The following is a 24113-nucleotide window of genomic DNA, read 5'->3' as shown; positions in this document are numbered from 1 at the left end:
AAGCACAGTGAAATACCGTTGCAAATTGAGATGAAATATGCCAAAATAGGTAGTGATACAGGGACTGCTAAAAGCTGGAAAAATATTAGCAAACAACGAGGCCTACAATAAGAAAGCCAAATGTGAATTGACACATCAAACATATAGGCCTACATGTAGGTCCAGTAATAAATGCTAACAAGATCCATAGGCCTAAAGATACACTGGCATTAATCTTTAACATTTAAGCCAAGTGGTTGGGTTGTCTGAAGTTTAGAGATCCACATGGGCCCCTTGCGCCTAACACCATACTTTGCACTATGGATGTTTCAGCCCTATACACTAATATCCCGCAAACGAGGGTATAGATGCATGTCGTTCTTTTCTTGAACCCACTTACTCTCCTGACCAACTTGATGCTTTCTGTGACCTCATGGAAATTGTTCTTACTTGCAATAATTTCACATTTGACAGCACAAACTACAAGCAAATATTTGGGACCAGTATGGGAACGAAAATGGCGCCTCTATGGCCTGTCTTTTTCATGGGCTGTCTTGAAGAACGCCTGCTCTCTTCAATCTCCAAGAAACCCCTCATGTGGATGAGATATATCGATGATATTTTCTTTCTGTGGACACATGGACCTGATGAACTTCAGCACTTTGTCAACTTCTGCAATTCATTCCATCCAACTATCAAGTTTACCTCTGAATCCTCTACCAAGGAAATACCCTTCCTAGATGTACTGGTATCCATCAGAGATGATACTCTCCACACGGACCTGTACTCTAAACCCACTGATTCACATCAGTTTCTTCACTGGACTTCCTGTCATCCCAAGCATACCAAGTCAAGTCTCCCGTACAGCTTGGCTTTCCGGTTGAACCGCATCTGCTCCTCCCCTGAGACACTTCAGAAGAGAAAAGTTGAACTTGAATGCTTTCTAAAGGCCAGAGGCTATCCTGGTTCTGTTATCAACAGACAAATCAACAAAGCTCTAGAGATTCCTAGATCTGATGCTCTCGAGCCTAAGACGCCAGACTCTGATAATCCAGAACGCATTCCACTGGTCATCACTTACCATCCTTCGCTTCCCAAACTTTCTCAGATACTTCACAAACACTGGCGTATCTTGCATTCTTCAGATAGATGTAAGAAGGCTATTCCCAACCTACCCATGGTAGCTTATCGGAGAAGTGCTAACATCAAGGACATGATTGTACATTCATCCCTACCTCCAGCCCAACCTCCTCCCAGAGGCTCGATTGCATGTGGCTCATGTACTTTATGTAATCATGAGATCCACTCTAAACCTAAATGGGGTGGTGGCTCACCAGTCGCACACACCAAGAAAGGGTCGTCTTTTCACTAGTTCTTCCACAGGTGAAAGTCATGTCATCCACAAACACCTCAGTTGTCAGAGTGAGAATGTGGTCTACCTTATCACATGTGCTAATTGTCAAGTGCAGTATGTGGGAGAGACTGGTCGTAGCCTGAAACCAGACTGACTGAGCATTGTGCCGATGCTCGCCTTAACAGAAATACACCAGTAGCTAAACATTTCAACCTCCCAGGACATTCTGCAAATCACATTACTGTCATGTGTATTGACAAACCCCCAAAGACTGACACTTTCATGCGAAAGAAACTTGAGAAAGACTGGATCTCTAAACTTCAGACAACCCAACCACTTGGCTTAAATGTTAAAGATTAATGCCAGTGTATCTTTAGGCCTATGGATCTTGTTAGCATTTATTACTGGACCTACATGTAGGCCTATATGTTTGATGTGTCAATTCACATTTGGCTTTCTTATTGTAGGCCTCGTTGCTTGCTAATATTTTTCCAGCTTTTAGCAGTCCCTGTATCACTACCTATTTTGGCATATTTCATCTCAATTTGCAACGGTATTTCACTGTGCTTTGGTTTTAGTGATTTTTGGCTTTATCACTTTCATCCGCAGGCCTATATCTGTACATGCACTGAAATTAAATCTTATCATGCATGGACCACATGCTTTCTTACTTTCTCTGTTTTTCTACCTCCCCTTCTTTTCAGTATGCATATTACACTTTAATATTTGAGACCTTCATTGACTTGTGTTTTATCCAGCAATTTTTGGCTTATTTTTCACTATACATGTATTGTGTAGGTCTATAAACATTATTTGTTCTTTATTTAATATGCATTACTTTTCTCATAATATTGCAGTTTGAGTGACATTAGTCCACTTATCCTATCTATTCATTCTCTACAACCTCTATTGATTGCGACCCCACTTGACATTCACTTCCTGTCAATTAGGACAATACCCTATTGTCCTCAATCAAAAGGTTCTTATTTCTGATCCAATAAATTGCACTTACTGTGTACGTTTCGATAACCACTCGGTTATCTTTATCAACACTGAATGAAGACTGCTACTGTGAACTGGTCATCCAATCACCTATTGATTTCTTGGTGATTGCCTTGTTGACTGTGTTGCCAGTTGCTTTTTTTCCTGTTGGATGTTTTGATGGATTTTTCACAGGATGTAGCAGTTCATCAAAAATGTGAGAAAGCTGATATTGACCTTCATCTCTGTTCATGGTGGCGCCCTTCTCTTCCTGATCTCTATAGCCTCCTTGACCCAACGTTTATATCTGTCTTGCTCCGTGCCTATGACCTCTGCCTCCCCCCAACCGATGACATGGTTCCTCTCTGCAACATGATCTGTGATGGCCGATTTATGGATGGTTGTAAGCGATTCTTTCCTGCTTGCTCTGGTGACTGTTTTTCCAAGTTCTTTTTCTGCTTCCGCGCGGTGCTCATCTAGTCGAGTACCAAATTTCCTTCCCGTCTCTCCCACGTATGAGAGATCGCAGTTCAAGCAAGGAATGTTGTATATGGCTTGAGTTGTATTAAGCGGATCGCGTTTATCCTTCGGGTGCACCAGCTGTTTCCTAAGGGTGCTGTGAGGACGCATAGCAGTGGAGATGTTGTAGGATTTCATGACTCTCGACACTCTTTCACTGACGCCTTTGACATATGGCAGGACAACCATCCCTTTGCTCTTTGTTTGTTCTTCTGTACTCTTGGTGGATTTCTTAGGCTTGACTGCCTGCATCTGGTCTTTCACCCGTTTAAATGTCCAATCAGGATAACCACATACTTTCAGCGCTTCCTGGACCTTCTCTTCTTCTGCGATCTTATCTTCCTCTTCTCTTCTTCTGCGATCTTATCTTCCTCTTCGGTTATAATGCGATCTTTCCTGTCAAACAGAGTTTTTGTTGCAGTGGGTGGTGGGACTGGAAACTCAGGTACTGGTCAGTATGGGTTGGCTTGCGGTGGCGAGAAGCTTAACCGTGCCGTCTTCCTTTCTGACTATGAGGGTATCCAGAAATGGGATGGTTCCTTCCGACTCTTCCTCATAGGTGAACTTTATGGAGTCTGATTTATCAGTTTTGTTGATGTGGTCTGTTAGCTGTTGTACCGTGTTTCTCTTCACCACCTCGAGGATGTCATCAACATATCTAAGCCACAATTTTGGCTTACAATCCAGGGGAGCCGTAGTAATAGCTTGTTGTTCTAGAGCTTCCATAAAGATATTAGCCGCTATCGGTGTTACTGGGCTTCCCATCGCGTTCCCAAACAACTGACGGTAAATCTTCCCTCTGAAGGTGAAATAGGTGGTGGTCAGAATAAAATCCAGAAGTTTCACCACATCCTCACTAGTCAAGTTGAAACCTGTTTCTTTGTTGTATAATCTCAACAAGCTTTCTTTTTCCAGTCTGTGTTTCACTATGTCCAGAACCTGATCGATAGGAGTGTTTGTAAACAAACTGACAACATCATGAGAATTAAGTATCTCGTCTTCTTCAATGACCAACTCAGCCAGTTCTTCTGCTAGATGCTTTGAATTTTTCACATGATGCTGTGTATTTCCAACCAAACCACCCAAGATATCAGCCAGCCATCTAGAAGTGCTGTACCCAATGGTCGCCAGTATAATCCACAATAGGGCGAAGCGGGGTGTTAGGCTTATGTATTTTGGGGGTACAATACAACCTAGGCACATTCTCGGCCGTCGGGTAAAGATCTTTATATTTTCTTTCTGTGATCTTGCCTTCCTTCTTCAAATCGGAAAGGATGGACACAAGTTTGCGTTTGTATTTTGGCGTCGGGTCACCTGGTAGCTCTTCATATGTTTTCTTATCGCTTAACATGGATGTTACTTGCTCGTCATATTTATCCTTGTCTAACACGACAGTGGATTTTCCCTTGTCCGCCGGCAAGATTATAATATCTTCCGCTTGTTTCAGTTCTTTTATAGCCTTCCTTTCTTCTTTGGTAATGTTTTGCTCTGGTACTTTTGAAGACTTCAGCGTGCTCGCTACTTTCGCTCTTAGTTGGATTCTATCATCCTGAGGTAGGTGTTTACATGCTAACTCGGTAGCCAATACAAATTCTTCCGCACATATCTCTGGTGGCGAAACGGCGAAATTGAGTCCTCTTGATAACACACTGGTCTGCTCTGGATTTAACTTGTATTTTGAAAGGTTTACCACCCATTTTTTCAACTGGGTACCCGATAAATCAAGCGTAGAATTTGGTGACTTTTTCCTTCCTGTAGTCTGTTTTTCCGCTAACTTCTGTAGCTTCTGTAGGTGACATCGTTTAGTGTTTACATAAGTAGTCTCCCTGACAGTAGCTAAATGTTGGTTGATATTTTTCCCCAATTCAGAATCTGCGGGAATCTTACGATTGAAATCCTCCTCCAATTGTGATTTCTTGGATTTCAAACTCTGGATTTTGTTGTTCACTACACGAATACGTTCTCTAATGAGTCCCTTCTCTGCACGCTTGATAATTTGCTGAGCCTTGATGGTATTTATTGGGCAACGAAGTTTTAAACTGGGCGGGGTGAGGTTTTGGTCACGGCACCGGAGGCTATAGACAAGATGATTTCTATGTCTCTGTATCTTTTTCTCACTGTTTTCAATATCACGAAGATGTTTCACTGTGCTATGTCCATAAGACTGTCGAACATGATTGAACAAATTCATCAGGATCGGTAGAGTAAAGTCAATCAAAAGGTTCTTATTTCTGATCCAATAAATTGCACTTACTGTGTACGTTTCGATAACCACTCGGTTATCTTTATCAACACTGAATGATGAACTGCTACATTTTTGATGAACTGCTACATCCTGTGAAAAATCCATCAAAACATCCAACAGGAAAAAAATCAACTGGCAACACAGTCAACAAGTCAATCACCAAGAAATCAATAGGTGATTGGATGACCAGTTCACAGTAGCAGTCTTCATTCAGTGTTGATAAAGATAACCGAGTGGTTATCGAAACGCATACAGTAAGTGCAATTTATTGGATCAGAAATAAGAACCTTTTGATTGACTTTACTCTACCGATCCTGATGAATTTGTTCAATCACCCTATTGTCCTGTGGTGGTGCTTATTTACATATAGTGTTTCCCAGTCTAACTTTGTAGTGAATTTGCTCTCAATGAGAGAAGACACAACTTATTTTGCTCTGAGTTTGCTGTCTTTTTTGCTACTGATTTCAATTTGAACTTGCCTTCAATTTTTGACTTGAATTTGTTTTTAAACTACAGCATGTAGTTTTTGTTGTTTGCTTTATATTTTGTTGTCTGTCCCTGAAGAAGAGCAGTTTATCTGCTCGAAACGTCGGTTGTTTTTTGTCTGTTCTGTGTTTGACTGCTATGTACACAGTGATTTTCATCACTTCCAGTGTACTGTTTTCCTGACACTTTTGTGGGCTCTGGAATTGGCAATTTTGGCCATCGAACTTTGCCTGTTTTGTGCCTACTCTGGATGTTTGGTTAAGCGTGTCTGTTTATATGCACAGTGATTTTCATCACTTGTTCTAGTGCAGTTTTGTATTACCATTGATCCTTGTTGTTTTTGCAGGTTCAGCACTTACTTCTGTGGGCCTTGGAACTGGTAAAATTTGGCTATCGAACTTTGCCTACTTCTTCTGCCTACATTTGCTGTTTTTTGTCCCCTGCATACTGTCTAGTCTGCATTTTACTTGTTTCCCCACATCAAGTTGGTGTACCTTGCTTTTTTCTTTCCTGTTACCTGAATGATTTACTGCATGTGGGACTTTAAGGTTATGTCTTCCATAGGGGGTGTATGGATTTCAAATGGTCCATTTTGCTTCCCTATAAGTACAATACAACAAAGCACCTGTGTATACAAAGTAGTGGGACCTTTTGTTTTCTACGTGTATGTGAAAATTTGAAACTTTCCTGAAGAAGAAACATTTTTTCTAGGTCTTCCTTTCAGCTTTAGCTGTGTGGAATTTTCACATACCATTTGAAATCTGTCATACCCATGTGGTAAATTTAAGAAAAGACTTCCTCAGAGGGAGCATGTTTTTCAAATTGAATTGGCTAGGACTAATTATTTTGAAACCCATACTTTCCCTGTTTAAAACTTCACTATAATCTTCCACAACTGGAATGGATGGAAGTTACCCAATTGTATATATTAGACTTTATTTCAACAGGGAGGCCCAATTCAACAAAAGTTGTTTGTTTGTTGAAATAGTCATGCCATGCGGAGACACACTTTGTTCCTGATGGGACCAGGTTCAAACAAAATGCTCAAGCCAGGCTAAAAAGCCTAAGCATGCTGGCCTAGTATGTGGAAAGTAAATGGTGAAAGAGATTGAAGATAAAGATCATGAAAAAGAAGTTGTTCTTCCTTAGGGCCGTGCATAATACATAATAACAAAACAATTACAAAAGCTTATATAGGCTTACACAATTACAAAAGAATATCATGGTGTGAATTCTAATTAAGACCCTTTTTTCTTCTTTTTCTATATCTTCCACAGGGGCATGTGAAATAGAATAACCCATTTACTGAATCTTCAATATTTTATAGGCCTATATAGATGAGGTGACGGACTGACTTGTGATGCCACATGTTTACATTTAGAACACCCTCTGTTGATCCCCACTGGGCAAAATAATACACAGTATCTATGGCAGAATGAATGAAATCATTTCAAAATCATCTTGCAAAACCTTTGTTGTTTTAATATTTTGTAGTTTGTGGTACTGACCTGTAATTATGTTTGATAACAATGTTGGTATTTGCTTTGAAACCAAAAGTTTGTGCAAAAAATATAAACTTTCTCCATGTAAACTATACAGTCCTCAATTGGCTGGCTGTTGTCCACCTCAGACCCACAACAGTGGGTGTACAAAATGTCAACAAATGTCACCACATCTATAATAAATTACAGATTCAGGCTCTTAGAGTATCCATATTTGACTAGTCATTTAATTATTTTGTTTGCCAAGAAAAAAATGATTATTCATGTTGTTCACTGAATCAGTCACTTGATATCCAATTCATTCACCCACTTACTCATTTGGTCAATCTTGATCTTTCGTTTAATATTCATGTGTTCCTAGGTTCCGAGCATACAACTCAGTAGAAGTGGACTCCGATCATCGTATTGTGAGCATCCGTCTAGCTGCCAGTCTGCGAACTAACAAAGGAAAACATTGCAAGAGACCAAAATTCAACTGGAAGAAGTTGCAAGATCCTGATACAAAGGAGGAATTTCAGCTGGAGCTATCAAACAGATTCCAGGTCTTGAGCATGGATGACACCACACCCATCTCTGATAGGTATGAGACCTTCGAAGCAGCGGTCCGTGAAGTTGCTGAGAAAGTTATTGGAAAGCAAGAGCCATGCGGACTACCAAGTTGGGTATCAGATGCAACTATCAGACTTAAAATCCAACGGGATGACGCCAAAAAGCGGTACTCCATTTCAAAGTCTCGTCAATCTAGAGAAAGATGGAGGAACTTGAACACCAGCCTTAACAACTCTTATAAATCTGATGAGCTTGCTACCCTCAATAAGCAGATGGAAGACCTGAAGTTGGCCGACGAGATGGGGAATTATACCACCACCTGGAAAATTATACACTCGCTTTCTGGGAAGAACTCAAGGAAAGGGGTGAAAGTCAAAAAGAGAGATGGATCAGCTCCAACCAGTGACCATGAGCTGCTTGAGGAATGGAAGGAATATTTTAGTTCACTCCTTAACAACGACAGTGGCACAGCAGCTTCAGAACTTCCTGCACCAGCTGTTGAATATCTTCCTATTATCACTGAGCCCCCAACTCGTGAAGAAGTAGTCAAAGCAATAGCAGCCATGAAGACCAACAAGGCAGCAGGATTGGACTGTGCTATAACTGCAGAAGCACTTCAGGGAGGAGGGGATAGCATGATTGATATGATTCTCGAATTCTGTATGGAAGTATTCTCAACGCTGACACCGCCACGTCAATGGGTTACAAATGTAATCATTCCTCTACCAAAGAAAGGTGACCTCTCTCTCATGACAAACTACTGTGGTATTTCGCTTATGTCCATTGCCGCAAAAGTGTACAACAAGATCCTTCTGAACAGGATCCGACCCCACATTGATCCTTTACTGAGAAGCAACCAGGCTGGCTTTAGATCGGGTCGCAGCTGTGCTCAGCAAATACACATTTTGAGGAGGATCATGGAAGGCTTCAAGGAGTACCAAGTTCCCTTAACAGTCACTTTTGTAGACTTCAAAAAAGCCTTCGACTCCATCAACAGGTCCGTCATGTTTTCAGTGCTGCGGCATTATGGAATACCAAAGGTTGTAGTCAATGCCATCCAGGTGCTCTACAAAGACTCCAATAGTGCCGTTATGGTAGATGGCAGTATCTCAGAGCCTTTCAAGTAACAACTGGAGTGCTTCAGGGTGATGTGTTGGCACCATTCCTGTTCATTATCCTGGTAGACTACCTTCTGATGAAATCAACTTCTGGAATTGATGCTGGAATTGTTACCTACCCACGTTGGTCAAGCAGGTATCCTGCCAAAATTGCCCTGCTGGAATCTTCCATAGACCGGGCCCAGTCACAGCTTACTAGGACTGCAACTGCAGCAGCAGATCTAGGCCTTGTCATCAGCGCACCTAAGACAGAATATATGACTGCAAACTGTAACGCCCAACCAGCACTTGAAGTCTATGGTAGTACCATCAACCATGTCACAGACTTCAAGTATTTGGGTTCCAAGATGGGCTCTAGTGTTGGAGACCTAAAAGAAGAAAAGCACTAGCCTGGGCAGCTTTCTGGAAACTGGAACGCCTTTGGAGAAGCCCGTCCTTGCCAATCGAAACAAAAATCAAGCTGTTTCAGACAACGTGTGTTACTGTCTTTCTGTACGGGTGCGAGTCATGGGTAATTACCAAGGACATGGAAAACAAGATCAATGCATTTGCAACATCTTGCTACAGAGTCATGTTAAACATCAAGTGTGTGGATCGGATTCCAAATGAAACCATCTACAACCTGACCAACACCACTCCACTGGTTGCCAGAGTCAAAATTCATCAACTGAAATTTCTCGGCCATATACTGCGTCTTGAAGATGGCGAGCCTGTGAAAGAATATGCGCTTTATATTCCACCACATGGGAAGAGGAAACCGGGACGGCCGAGCACACTGTACTTACAGTATGCCCAGCACCTCCTGGGAGATACTGAAGGGATGCTGCAACCAAAAAAAATTGTTTCGCTTGCTCAAGATCGCATTAGTTGGAGAAAGCTTGTAGTCGCCTGCTCCGCAGCCGACTGATGATGATGATGATGTTCCTAGGTGCATTCAATCTTTAATTTTGGTTTCTTCATTCAAAGATTCATTGATTTATTCCTTTTAATATCAATTCTTTTATTTTTCGTTTATTTTCCTCTTCTGTCTTTTCAGAAATTCTTGGAGGAGAGAAGACACCTTATGCTGGTGGTATTTTTAAGTTGGATATTCAAGTTCCTGAAAGGTAATTACACACACTAGTCATGCAAGGTGCACAGATCAAATCTCTCTCTCTCTCAGGTGGCGCTATGGAGCACTGCTGTAGTCTTCACAAGAATACGCTATCTCACTTGATCTGATGCCAAATGCATTGCACCATAGAATGTCGGCATTCCATAACTCCTTGCAAAATTTGTTTTTCTACTCCTCCTTCACTGTCTGCAAACCTTATTCTATACTCAACTTATTTTAAAAATATTTTTGACATAGCGAGCCTCCGACATACCAAGCAGACACGTCACCCAACCATCCAGATCAATTTGGCAATCCTCAATGACAGTGCATAAATTAAACACAAAAAACATTTGAATTTTTCAAGTTCTGCCCTTCCAGAAAAATTACTAAAACACCCAAAATGTCTCAGAAATGCACCCAACATATTAGGAACACACCCAAATGTACCCAATACCCCCAAATGTATTTAAAATACATGTACACCCTTACCTTAAATATATTAAGAATACACCCAATGTATTAAGAACACACCCAAATATATTATGAATACACCCAAATGTATGAAGAATTATACACCCTTGCCTAAATACACCCAACATATTAAGGATATACACCCAAATGTATTAAGAATACACCCTTGCCTTAAATGTATTAAGAATACGCTCAATGTATTAAGAATACACCCAAATGTATAAGTTTGGAATACACATAAATACATAGTAGTTCACCATTAGCTAGGAATCCACCCAAATCATATACTTGGTGTAAAATTCGTGCAATAATTATTATTAGAAGTAATCTACATGTAGTAGTAGAGTAGTGTACGTAGTAGCCCCAAAATAACCAAAGGTACCAAAAGCAGTGGTGTAGCCAAGGGGCGACTTAAAGTGCAGCTTCGATCCCCCTTGTGATAAGTCTTCCACCCCATCATGATCCTGTGGTGGGATGCTGGCCACCCTGATATTTATGATTTTTAGGTCTTTTTTGTGCTTTTAGCCCATTTTTGACAATTTTGCCCCACCCCATGACTTACCAAAGGCAATAGTGGGGGGAAAATCCCCCAGTCTAGAATCATATAGTATTGCACTTGGTGCCATGTATTTTGGTGCTCTGTATTCAAACCATTCAAAAGCATGTAAATGCTTACATGTAGGTGCCCTTATATCAAGTTGCCTTGGATTGACTGCCTGTTGAAATTCTTAATTTGAGGGACTTACTAACTGGCAACCCTCCTCCCTAACCTTTCTGATACCCGACATTCGCACATGGAGTACATGTGACTCACCGTGGCCCTATACCCCTCGACCATGCCAGCGTGGCACTCCCTTCTATACCATGGGCGGTACTAGACCGCATGAGCTGAACCTCTCTATATATAAATACGTAATTGATGACAAGACTTTGTTTTTTCTTCTGTAGATATCCATTTGAGCCACCCAAGATGCGTTTTGTTACTCCAATTTATCATCCTAACATAGATACAGCGGGAAGAATATGTCTTGATATCCTCAAAATGCCGCCAAGTGTGAGTACAACCAAACCTTCATGTTTTCTTGTCTGCAGCATATGTATGTTTGAACACTTCCCACAATGCATTGCTTCCATTTCTATTTCCTGTTCTGATTTGCTATCTAGTGCAACATGAGTCGATAGTCACAAAATGTACCTCAATGAACAGAGCACATCTAGAGCTTGCAAAAGATTTCTTGACTATGGACTCATGTTCACCCAGTCTTTTACGAACATGAAAACAAAGGGAACCTGTGCAAAGTATTAAATAGGAGTGTCATTTGATGTGATGAGGAATGTCGCAAAGTATTCTAAGAAGGGTAAGATATCATTGGGCTTTTCCATTTCCATTCCAAATCTACAACTCACCAAGGTCCAGGCCAGTGTAAAAGAACATTGTGATATGCGACTTTGTGCTCATTTCGTGTTAGCAGGTCACAAAATGACAAAACAATGAAGAAACCGAGTGTTGGAAATTGTGAAGCCCCATTCAGTTGTATGTTGTAGTAAGTGTCTGTATGGACAAAAGCTTCCAACATTGACTGAAATGATATCCTTGCTAGTCTTGACACTTGCATTGTGATTTGTAAGAGCATGGCCATTATATGGTTTGGGTACCTGCTTTTCCATGGTGCATTAGGTCCGGGGTTAAGCCTTCAAAGATAAAGTCAGTTGTCCTGCTTGAACATCTCAATGTAACTTTGCATTAATTTTTTCTATCAAATATCTGTTAAACCTCTTTGTTCTTTCATTACAGGGCTCTTGGAAACCTAGCCTAAATATATCCACAGTACTTACATCTCTACAGTTATTAATGGCAGAACCAAACCCAGATGATCCACTCATGGCTGACATAGTAAGTGATGTGGGGGAAGGGAGACAGAGGGACAGAGATATTGTGACATAGGGAAGGGCAGACACTTACAGACAGAAGGATAGAGTTATAGTGCCATTTACCAATGATTACTAGTAGTATATTTGTGTGCATAAACTGTTGTTTTTAAAGGGTATTTTTAAATAAGTTTTCTGTGCTGGTTCATAGTGTTTTATAAATTGTTTATAATATTTGCAGTGGTGTACTTTTTAATTTGTCAAGCTATGTATCTTGATCACTGATCTTTTATCTTTGTAAAACTTGTAAAATTTGTATTTTGGGTATATTGATATTGATATTTTAATGTACAGCGCTTTGAAACTGCATTTATAGCGCTCTATAAATATGCATTATTTTATTAGACACATACAGACAGAGGGATAGAGTTATAGTGACATAGGGGAGGACAGACACATACAGACAGAGGGACAGAATTATAGTGACATAGGGCAGGGCAGACTCATGCAGACAGAGGGATAGAGTTATAGTGACATAGGGGAGGGCAGACTCATACAGACAGAGGGATAGAGTTAGAAACCTGTTTGTACTCTGTCAGTCTGTGTTTCTGGGTATAGAAATACAAAGCTAGCATTTTCAGTGGAAAATCAGGGGAGAAGTGAAATACACAGAGTAGGACAAGGAAAAAAGCATCCAAAATGATCACTTGGTCTCTTTCAATTGATTAAATCTGTTGGACATAATTCTGTTGTCTATGTACAGGCAGATGAATTTAAACAGAGCCGACACGCTTATGAACAGAAGGCAAAAGACTGGACAGAAAGGCATGCTATGCAAGATACAGCATTGGTAAGGGGTTCACACATTTTAGAACCGAGTTTCTGAGTGAATTAAGTTGCATTGAGATTCAACAATTCAATGTTCTTTTTGAGTCAAATCTGTCCACACATCGAGGGGTCAACGCAACACCTACTTATCTCCCATGTTATGTTATTCATATTGCTAAGGGTAATTGCATAATACTGTAAAACCTTGTCTACAAGCATATTATATCGTTATGAATACGGCAGACGGCCGAATCCGGATTCGGCTTTTGGTAAATTTATTTTACGAATGCATTACATTTGAATTAGAGACCAAGGGATCAATGCTGTACATGATAGAGGGCAGCATATCATTTTTTTAACGGAGACAAGATGATAACAGCATAATAAGTAATTAAAAGAGGGCGGCATACACGGTTAGTTGACGGTGCATCACAGTACGGTCACAGACGGCAACCGTTAAAAACTCGATATGCTGCCCTCTATAGATATAGCATTGATCCCTTATTCTCTAATTCAAATGTAATGCATGTGTAAAATGAATTTACCAAAAGCCGAATCCGGATTCGGCCGTCTGCCGTATTCATAACGATATAATGTCTCTAACGAGGGTTTTTCGGTGAAAGAGACGAGAGGCAGACACTCTCCACAAAAACATTATTTGGAGTTTGAACAACTATATTATTGATATAGGCGGCTGTACAAACACATATTATTGCAAGATCAATCTATTGTAATGTGTTTGTAGAGGTATTTGCCTTTCGTCTTTTTTGTCAAAAAAACCTAGTTTAGAGGCATATATGCTTGTAGACGGAATTCTACGGTATACATAACTTTACTCTACAGGGGAGTTGGAGATAACACAGTGTTGCACTGAGCTCTTGATATGGGAGTCGGGTACAAGGCTGAGCTAAGTAAGCGGGGTGCAGAGTGATTGCCATGTACAGAGGACATGCAGTTGATCGAGTAGACTCCGGACTTCTTTTGCTCAAATATTAATGCTTTGCATGCTAGCTACAAATAGGGTTCAGCATGTAAAGTCTATAAGTTTGAGATACTTTCTCAAATACCAAGAGTTATCTCAAGAACAAATGAACCAATGTAAGGTTTGTTAGTACCCAATTTAAAGCATTTTTCATACTGAATCCAAATATGGTCATTCTCGTCTGCAGTTGGAGAGGGTTGAATGTGGCAAATAGGCCCTACACATGACAACTACTTTGCACTTCACATCCACCTCTTCCTCTTATCTAAACCTCATGCCTCATTTGGGTCAAATCTATGCTATGAGAATGAGTGAAAGTTAACCCTCTCCACACAGGTGTCGAGTGCAGAAAACATCTTCCAATTTTTCTTTAAAATTCAGATATTTCAAAATAGTACATTTTTCATGCCATATTTTGAATCAGCATGATGCATCAAAATGAGTACAAACAAGCCTAGTAAGTTCAAGTTCAAGTATTGGTCCTAGTATTGGTTTAGTGGTTCTTGAGATAGCTCTTGATATTTTAAGAAAATATCTCAAAACTGGGACTCTAAATGTTGCAGCCTATGGCTAGCATGCACTTTTGTGGGGATATAGTGCAGGAAGACACCTATCTGCAATGCATTTTTGTAGCTGCATGCCCTATAGATATTTGTTCCTGCATTCTACGGCAGCTATTGCAGTTGAGACCTTCTTACACTACTAACCCTTTGATTTATCTGTTTGAAATGCATCCAGTTGAAATGAGTGTCTCCATTTGAAATCAACACCACCTGTGTGGGAGATTAAGGTCACGTGTCTTCCATAGGGGTGTATCAATTTCAACTGGAATACCGCAAAGATCCAGCTAATGGCACACATGGGCTCCCTTAATAAGGTAAATTTCACATACAAATAGAGAGCTTGCTCCTCTGAAAATCCCAATAAGAATTAAGGACCTGTGCCCTTATTTGGTGGTGGGATTTTTACAGGAGGGTTCTTTAGTTTGTGCCTTAAATACCAGTTATGTCAAGGAGCCCATATGCGCCAACAGGCGAATCTTTATGGTATCCCCAACTTTTCGTATTTGAAAAAGTAACATCTGCATGATCTCTTCTACAATGGCATGGCAAAGGATAATTTGGTAATCCAAATTATCCTTCAAATGGGTAAAAGAGCATGGAATTAGATTACCACAGAAATCTTCTATTGAAGGATTTTGGTTATTCCTTCATGTAATTTTACACAAAATTAGGGTTAAGGTTAGGGTTAGTTTAGGGTTATGATTAGGGTTAGGATTAGAGTTATGATTAGGGTTAGGGTTAGAGTTATGATTAGGGTTAGGGTTAAGATTAGCTTACACAAAATAATTATACATGAAGGATCGACCAGGATTTTACAGCATTTAATGTAAGCTGCAGTCTTAACACTAGTCTAAATTCATGAATATCTTACACCAAGCAAGGATACAGCCCAAATTTTGTGTATATTTTGCTGTGATTGGTTGACCTATTCTTACAAAACCAGGAACAAGTTGCATTGTTAACATTTCATGATTTGAATAAAAATGTAAGCACAGGACAATAAGCTTTAAAATGATACCAAAATTATATACATAGCATCAATACTTTGTAAATGATACCTTGGTATTTTTGCCGAATTGCCATTCTTAGTAATGGACTAATTAGTTTCCTGCTTTACACAGGATTGAATAGGGATTAATCATAGTTCAACTGTCAATTATGGATTAAATAAACCTCTTTTTAATAAGTACTTCCAAGGATTTGATAGTCCACTTAGTCCCAATGTCCTTTTACTATCTCAGGTGCAAAATTTATGGTGCACATGAAAGAATGAAGTCTTTAGATTAATATTTCAGCATCCTTAATATTATTAGCTTATAGGAAATTCTTCAAATATGCCTGTACATATAACGATGCAAAACAGCCCACGCACTTTTTTATACGCGAACTGTTTTCGAGTAGTCCGTGTTGGACGATAACCCTATCTTTCTGCTGAGGTATTTACAGAACCTTAAAATAAGAATTATGATAGATATTTGTGACTTCGGAATGAGACGAAGGCATGTTCGAAGCTCGTCAATACACAATTTTCTACCTGATTTTACAGTCTCGTCGACCACTGTCTGGCGCATGTTATTTTGTTACTCTAAATTCAACAAAATTCCATTTTTTTAGGCAAAAAGGCTTCTGGAGATACCATCCTACATGTCCATGTTCGATTTATGGTAATACAAGTAACCAATTTTGAAATATCAATATTTTCAGATTCACGGAATTTAGCCATATTTTGTACATTTTCGACAGTAACGAGTTAACGCCAATTTTGGTACAAGTTTGTCAGTTTTGCCGAAGTTATTTATCCGGTTAACTAACGAATATCAAGGTTCATAGGCGAGCTAATAGCGCTATGTTATTATATTACTTTTACTTACGATCTTCATAATGATTCCATTTGAGAACGAATATAACTCCTTATAGGTCTTCAACTTTGTCTTCACACGACTAGCCATATTTTATGGAGTGTTGCCAGGCAAGTCAAAAGCAAATTGGGACACAAATCGGCACTAAATATGGCCCGTAACTACATCAACATATCACCCAAATGTCCATGTTATTTAGGGTACAATGTTAATGTAAATACATTGTAATATACAATTTTAAAACATTGTTGAAAATGTTCTAACATGCGTATGCGCGATTCTTTCTCCCGTTTGAGTTTTAATGTATATACCTATAACTTGATATTGACAGTCAATTCATAAGAAGCCCAAAGTTAATACTATAACACTGCAACGCTGGCAATACGACCAATTCTGTAAAACGATATGACATGAAATCGTTCCGCTTGATTTATCAGGTCTATAAAGGTGACAAAGGAACAGGTCTCTAGTTTGATTCCACAATGCATTCAAACCGATCTCATGTTTTATTGCATTATCATGTATTAAAATGAGGATGGCTATGTCATAAATGGACCGGAACAATATAACCATATACTACCACCTGTGTTGAAGGACAGTTCTAAGATACAGGGTGTTCCAGAATGATCTATACCGTGTTTGAAAAATTAATCAACAGTGTATTTAATTTTAGTACCGGTACATGGAATACAATGACATAAATGTCACCTACTTATTGTGTTACTTTCATTGCAAAAACTTGATTCGTTTTGCCGTGATATTGATATTCTTAAAACTGGACAAAAATTGCATGTGTGTAACTTACAGCACAGGCTTCATAAGCACAAGACATTGCTGCTTTATCACTATCATGCCCAGACGTAGACCTACTTTGCAATATAGTGTAGAAATCATTCAGTTGTCATAGGAGATACACCAAATTTGGCACAAATGTAGAGCTTGAAACACTGAATAATTCTTAATATTGATTTAAGTGACCTTTTTCATGTGTTTTCAATATTCGTCCCGATATTTTTGCTGAATTTTTTAAAAAAATTTTACGATAAATTTTACGCCAAAAAGATAATTCTTATAGAGGATATAACTTGTTCAAGAAAAACTTGCTGCAAATGTAATCTTCACCTTTTCCTAGTTGTGTGTTTGCCATAAACACTACCTTTCACAGGGACATAAATACATGCTGTGGCACAAGGACAAATCTTCTCTATAATATTTTTATAATAGGCCCCTAAATCAATCTCCGCCGGCATTTCAAATGATGAAACTCACACACCGCAATCATTATTTTCGAAACTGCCGCCAAAGACGACACATGCAGTATTAGGTCAATCAAGCTTAAAACAAATCCTTTATACCATGCATGCTAGTAATCGATAGATCATAACAAAATTAGCTGCAAAACTTTTTCCAAATAACTTTGTGCTGAACGGTTATTGATTATTTTCATAATAGATTGTATTGTCAAAACTTAAACTTCACCATTGTACGCAATATTCTGTAATTTCTTTTAGAAACATTGGATCTTTAAAATCTTAAATTACCAAGAAAGCTAAATATATGTAATATTTAGAACTCAAAACAATACGACTGATAACAATGCTATTCATACCTACAAAATTCAACTTTCCCGGTATGGATCATTCTGGGACACCCATGCAGCATATGACAGCGAGACAGGTTTCTCTAGATCGATTACACGGCCATTCATACCTATTACCTGTTTTAGGGAACAAACCAAAAAATCGATGACGTCTTATAAACGAGTTTCGTTTAAGGGGTAAGGGGTAAAAATACTCGATTACGTTTGTACAAAAACATCGGTCTGAAGAATGTGTCATTATTATTATTATGTCAAAATTTTCAACATTTCATTATTACGTTTCTGGCATGGAGGGAGGGGGTCAGCTGAGAAACGAAGCAAGTTACGTTTATTGGACGTCATCGATCTTTTGGTTTGTTCCCTTATTGTAACCTTGTAGAGGCCAGACTTTTATTTGAATGATATATAATGGCTCTGTCACGCCGTACTGAATACCCTCTGTATGGAATGTTACATCACAATCTTTATCGACTTGACAACAGGCACACCCCGGTACAAATAATTGTAAATTGTGGAAAGTTGTATTTATGACAAAAATGATTAAAAAGTGATACTTTTAGGTATTATTCTGTTAGTTTCTGTTTGGCAAATCATAAATACTCACATGTTTTGGTCAAAATGGCAATAATCTTTTTTCTACCCCTACCCACCTGAAATAGCTAAACACAACCCTTAAAGGCCTATTACTCAAAAACATGCCTGATGACTTGTTCCGGGTTTTGTTGGAGCTGGTCACATATATATAAACAAGTGAATATAATACAGAATAAAAAACTTTACCCCTGATAGTGTATCAATTTTTATTGATAAATGGTTTTGGAAAATGACATAAGTGGCTCTGAAATCTTGCAAATACCAAGAAGTCAGTATTAAAATTTAGCCACAATCATTGTTTTTATCATTTTTATTCTGTTTCTCTCACAATAGAATGGAAACACTAGCAAATCAACACAACTCTCCAGCCAATCCGATTCATCGTCCGATTCTGACAGTGACCAATCAGATGATTCGTCAGATGATGAAAATGACCACCCGAGCAGTAGCGTAGTCCAACAGAAATATGCAAGAGGAGAAGCAGAGAAGAGAATATTACTAGAGAAGAACTCAGACACTTGTAAAGTTCCAAAGACTACTCCATAATGGACTTGTGACAAGTCCCCAGGATATAGTCTGTATGCCTTCCTCGAGGCAGTAATTCTGATATTGATTTTTGTTTTATCTCCAAAAGTATATAAATGTATACATTTTCAGAAAGGAAATGATGCCAGGAATTCAATTAGCATAACCGATTCTTACACAAATGATCAGTGTTTGAGAAAATCACAAAATTTGATTTTATATACTTTACTGACTCGAGGAAGGTATACAAACTCAACATGTGTATCTGTATTGTGTAAAATTGTGAAAAAACTTTTTTTTTTCAGTGACGGCCTCAAATTGAACAGTAATTGTCATTTTCAAGATCATTGCACAGGTTGGTGCCTAAGTGATATGCAGAGATGGAACTTGTGCTGGAAATTGAGCCATAAAAAAAAAATCAGGAAATGTAATGTTTTTTTTAAAACATTTTATAAGGGGGTGATACCTTTGTCGCCTATACCTAGGACAAGCTCTCATGTTTGATGCTGTGCTTGGCCATCTGGACAAAGGCCAGATAGATTTACAGGAGTTACCAACACCTCTAATTGAACATCTCTGGATATGATCACAGGGAATGAGTCAATACATTTTGAGATGTATATACAGCTGAAAGGAGAGATAACTTCTTTTATATTGGACTGTTCTAGTTGAAATCCACACACCTATATATGGAAGACATGACCTTAAACACCCACACAGGTGGTATAGATTTCAACTCTTCCTATACCTTTGTACCGGAGCCAAGCGTTGTTAATCCGTGATGAATCCACAGACCAGTAGCGTATACGCGAACGCAAGGTTACGCACACGCATTAGGCATGAGCGCGTAAAATTGTCATGTCTGGAATGTATGCGTAAACATGAACGAGATTTCTTTGACGGTAGCAGCTAAATACATTAAATAATACCGCTTTATTCTTAAGTTTTATTGCTCAGTGATATCAACAGAGAAATACCGCTGTCTTCTTGTAAGGTTGAGCGGCAATGACAAACGGACATTCCGAATGAAAGAATCATGTGAATTAGATATCTTTAGCTTGTTTACGTTGTTGAAAGAATTCAATCATGTTTAGCCGTTGTTCATCACCGATTAACAACTGACGTCAGGCGCGTCTGCGTGGTTTACTTCGCTCGTGAACCACTCAGACGACGCGGACGCATCGTTGTTAATCGGTGATGAACAACGGTGAAACATGATTGAATCCCTAAGTCAACCATAGCGGGTGTATGGATTTTAGCTGGGATAGCCCATTTGTGCCACAACCTGATTGTTTGATTTTGAAAATGAGTTTTTACCATTACTAAGAATTACTCATAGGGTTCTATGTTGTGGCTCGCAGACCAAATCCGGCCATCCCACCACCGCGCTGATGCTTGCCCTTGACCAACTCTTAAGAACCTTTAATACTGCAAACCTGATTACCCAAAAATGTGGGTGTTGTTATCGATGTGATCGACGCATACTGGCAAATAGCACCAAGTTATAAACCGTCTACATCCCTTTATTAACTATTATTATTCAGACTCATATATTAAAAATACATCCAAATGTATGAGGAATACACAAAGATGTCTTAGGAATGTACCAAATGTCTTGTTAAATTGGGAGTTTTATTCGGCATTATGTGAAATCACAGCCGTATGCTCCAAATTCAGGTGTTGCTAGTAAGTCAATAAAACACATTTACAACACTATTTTCTTTGGTAAATACATTTTATTTTTCCATCCACATATACATATTTGACAAATATCACTAAATTTGACAAGGGTATGTCACAGTTATAACTTTATACCGTATGTTAAGTGTTAAATGATTAATTCTATTCATACATAATCTAATTTTGGGAAGCACATGAGTTGCATATATATATGCTGTTCATATGCATGCTTTGCAAAAGCCTTCTGGCATGTTGCTAGAAAAGCAAAAATATGAACTTTTTGCAGAGAGATCCTGGTTTCGGTAGCAAGATGACGAATCAGTGCAAAGGGCCAATATTTTTTTTAATTACATTTTCACAGTAGGTGTGACTTGAAAATGGGGTATTCCATTTAAAATCCATACACCCCCTGAGGAAGACATGACCTTAATCTCTCACACAGGGGGTGTATATTTGAAATTGGGTCACCCATTCGAAATTCACACTTCCTGTGTGGGAGATTAATGTCATGTCTTCCTCAGGGTGTATATGGATTTCAACTGGAATAGCCCAGTGCAAGAAGGCCCTATCTGCAATAGCCAGATGTCACATTTCTAGATGTGTACAGTATAGAATGCCAAATGTCTCAGTGCAGCTATAATATTATTGCAAATGATGCCTTCTTGCACTAATCCCTCAAAACCAGAGAAGATAACTTACACTTCCCATAATGCATTTCTTCCATTTCAATTTCCTGTACTGATCTATCTAGTACCGCATGGGTTGATAGTGACAAAATGTACCTCAATGAACAGAGCACATCCAGATCTTGCAAAATATATTATTTCTTGACTATCGACCCATGTTTTTATCAGTCTAATATCATGTGACAAAGGATTCTGGGAAGTGTAAATAAGACCTCTTCACTGACTCGGAACACTACCTGGGAAAACAACACTACCTGTCACAGGCAGTAAACTGCAAACCTGTAAAAAGGCCAGGTTATATAGTCCGAACATATTTGCGGGCGATGTTCCATTGCTACAGATGTCACATTTTTAATTCTCCATAGAGACTTTCAATTCTCAGCCTTGATTTTCTGCACAAGCGATTAGGTTTGTTCAGTGCTTTGTTCTCCTTTCTGCACCGGAACAATTTTATCTGCTGCGGAAGACACTGTTGGCAATGTAAAATCGCCTGCAAGACATCCAATTACAACCTGAATGTGAAGATCTAAGCAAAGGCATGATTAAAATATCTTGACATACACATTGTAAGAATCAATCTTGAATTTTGCAAAGAAACCTGGCTGGAATCATTTGATTTTCACAAATTATTTGTTCAATACAAGATTCATGCAAATCTTGGCAGATCCTTCATGTGATTATTTTGTGTAAGCTAATCCTAACCCAAATCCTAACCCTAATCCTAACCCTTTTAATACTCAAATCCTACTTTTGTGTAAAATTACATGAAGGAATAACCCAAATTTGTTTTTACAAGATTCTTTGTTAGAATGGATTATAAGGGCTAGACACATTTTGTACAAATTTTATAATATTATATTCGACCTCCCTTAATTTAGTCACCAACTCTGAACTTTTCTTGTGACTTGCTTAAGTGCGTCTTTCAGTGCGATTGGTTTTACAATATGTGCATGACTTTATATGAAAATCACCTGGGCATGGAGCTGCAAATGGCCGTGAAGCTATCAAGTTTAAAAAACGCAGCACACATACCGCACTGAAATGACTTTGTTAAGCACAAGGGTACTTTTACAATGTAGATCGAATTATATAGTAATAAATCCAAGGATATACGAGTACTGGTAATATACTTGTCTATATTTCTACAATGTTCAGTGATGTTTAACAATTAAAAAATATTTTGCATACATGTACCAGGGCTCAAAATATATACCATTGGGCTATAACCAGTTGAAATCCATTGAGTCCTATAAAGACACGACCTTAATCTTCCACGCAGGTAGTATTTTCAAATGCGGGTTATCTGAATCGGTGACATCATTTGAAATTGGCACTGCCTGTGTGGAAGATAAAGGGCACATCTTCCATAGGGGGTGTATGGATTTCAACTGGAATAGCCCATTTGACCATTGATAACTATTTCAAACAGAACATCTGGGCTATTTAGTGAAATTTGGGGGAAATTAACCCTTGGCCTTTTTTAAATATTATTTTGAGCCCTGTTGCAAATATGTTTAACCTAGGCGGTAATACATGTATATTCAACACATAGTCTACATTTAAGTATTTATTATTTGATAGAAATATTAACAAATCTTCACATGGAATGTATACCACCAAAATTACAATTATGTACACGGTACTTTCTATAATATTGCAGATAAGTTTTGTCATAATTTCTCCACATTTGTTTTGAAAGTGTGAAATAAGATTTTATAAATGAATCAATGCATAAAAAAGCTGAAGCAGTGAGTATGTAGTAGAGACATAAAGTTCTACCATGACTACTACAATGTACATGCATTGCACAGCAAGATGTTTATCGACAGTGCAAAATGCAAACATAAATATAGAGTGGAACCTCTTCAAAATTGTCAGGGCCCTGCATTTTAGTGTGTGTGTGTTATCAGGTCATTATAATGTACGCGTACATGCTTGGGGCCTGATATAAATGCAGAAACCATAAACTACAGTGTCTATTATATTAATCTGCATGAAGAACCATCTATGGTCTGTCTACTGAGATGAGATGAACTGCAAAGTCCCATATGTTGGTCATTTATTGCTCTCCTTAATTAACAGATCTCATCTTTTACTCTTCTTGATGACATCAGTGTGGATTTCACTAAGAAGCTTTCATAGATATATATCTTAACTCGTCGTAAACTTAGGAGCTGTCCTCTGTGAAACCCCAACGCACCATAACTTGCGATGTGTTTGAGCTAGGATGTAGTGCACATGTTTATGAATCCATCCAGGAGAGCAGTTCCTGAACTCATCTCAAATAACAGGTGCTGGTAACATAAACGCACACATATTGGAAACATATTTTGTGTAATTAATACTGTATACAAACATGTCAATAAATTGTTTATGTTATTACATAATGAATAGATTTTACATCCGATAGTGAGCTTCCGAGTTATTTGTGGTGTGTGAACATAATGTGCAGTGGCAACTGACATATGATTTAACCATGGCTGCATGTTCAAAATTTTTAAATTACACCAAAATGTTTCATAAATCACCCAGTCCACCCACATAATATGAATTAGGAATACACCCAAATGTATTTGAAAATACACCCAAATATCTCACAAAATGTACCCCAATGTATTAGGAATACA

General features: G+C 38.6%; 1 protein-coding gene across 3 annotated transcripts in view; it reads left to right on the top strand.

Moving 5' to 3' along the window:
* LOC140165612 (ubiquitin-conjugating enzyme E2 T-like) overlaps positions 1 to 20178 on the top strand; it is a 264610-nt gene extending 244432 nt beyond the window's left edge. For all 3 annotated transcript variants that reach the window (XM_072188897.1, XM_072188895.1, XM_072188896.1), the window contains exons 3-7: positions 9770 to 9839; positions 11249 to 11354; positions 12096 to 12194; positions 12933 to 13019; positions 18929 to 20178. In XM_072188897.1, the coding sequence (XP_072044998.1) occupies positions 9770 to 9839; positions 11249 to 11354; positions 12096 to 12194; positions 12933 to 13019; positions 18929 to 19141 (575 nt within the window). In that variant the 3' untranslated portion in view covers positions 19142 to 20178. The remainder of the gene's footprint in view (positions 1 to 9769; positions 9840 to 11248; positions 11355 to 12095; positions 12195 to 12932; positions 13020 to 18928) is intronic.
* Positions 20179 to 24113: the final 3935 nt, after the last annotated feature.

Source organism: Amphiura filiformis, chromosome 12 (assembly GCF_039555335.1).
Source record: "Amphiura filiformis chromosome 12, Afil_fr2py, whole genome shotgun sequence".
Taxonomy (NCBI): Eukaryota; Metazoa; Echinodermata; class Ophiuroidea; order Amphilepidida; family Amphiuridae; genus Amphiura; species Amphiura filiformis.
Note: the sequence above shows the minus strand (reverse complement) of the source record. Positions and strands in the feature narration are given on the sequence as shown.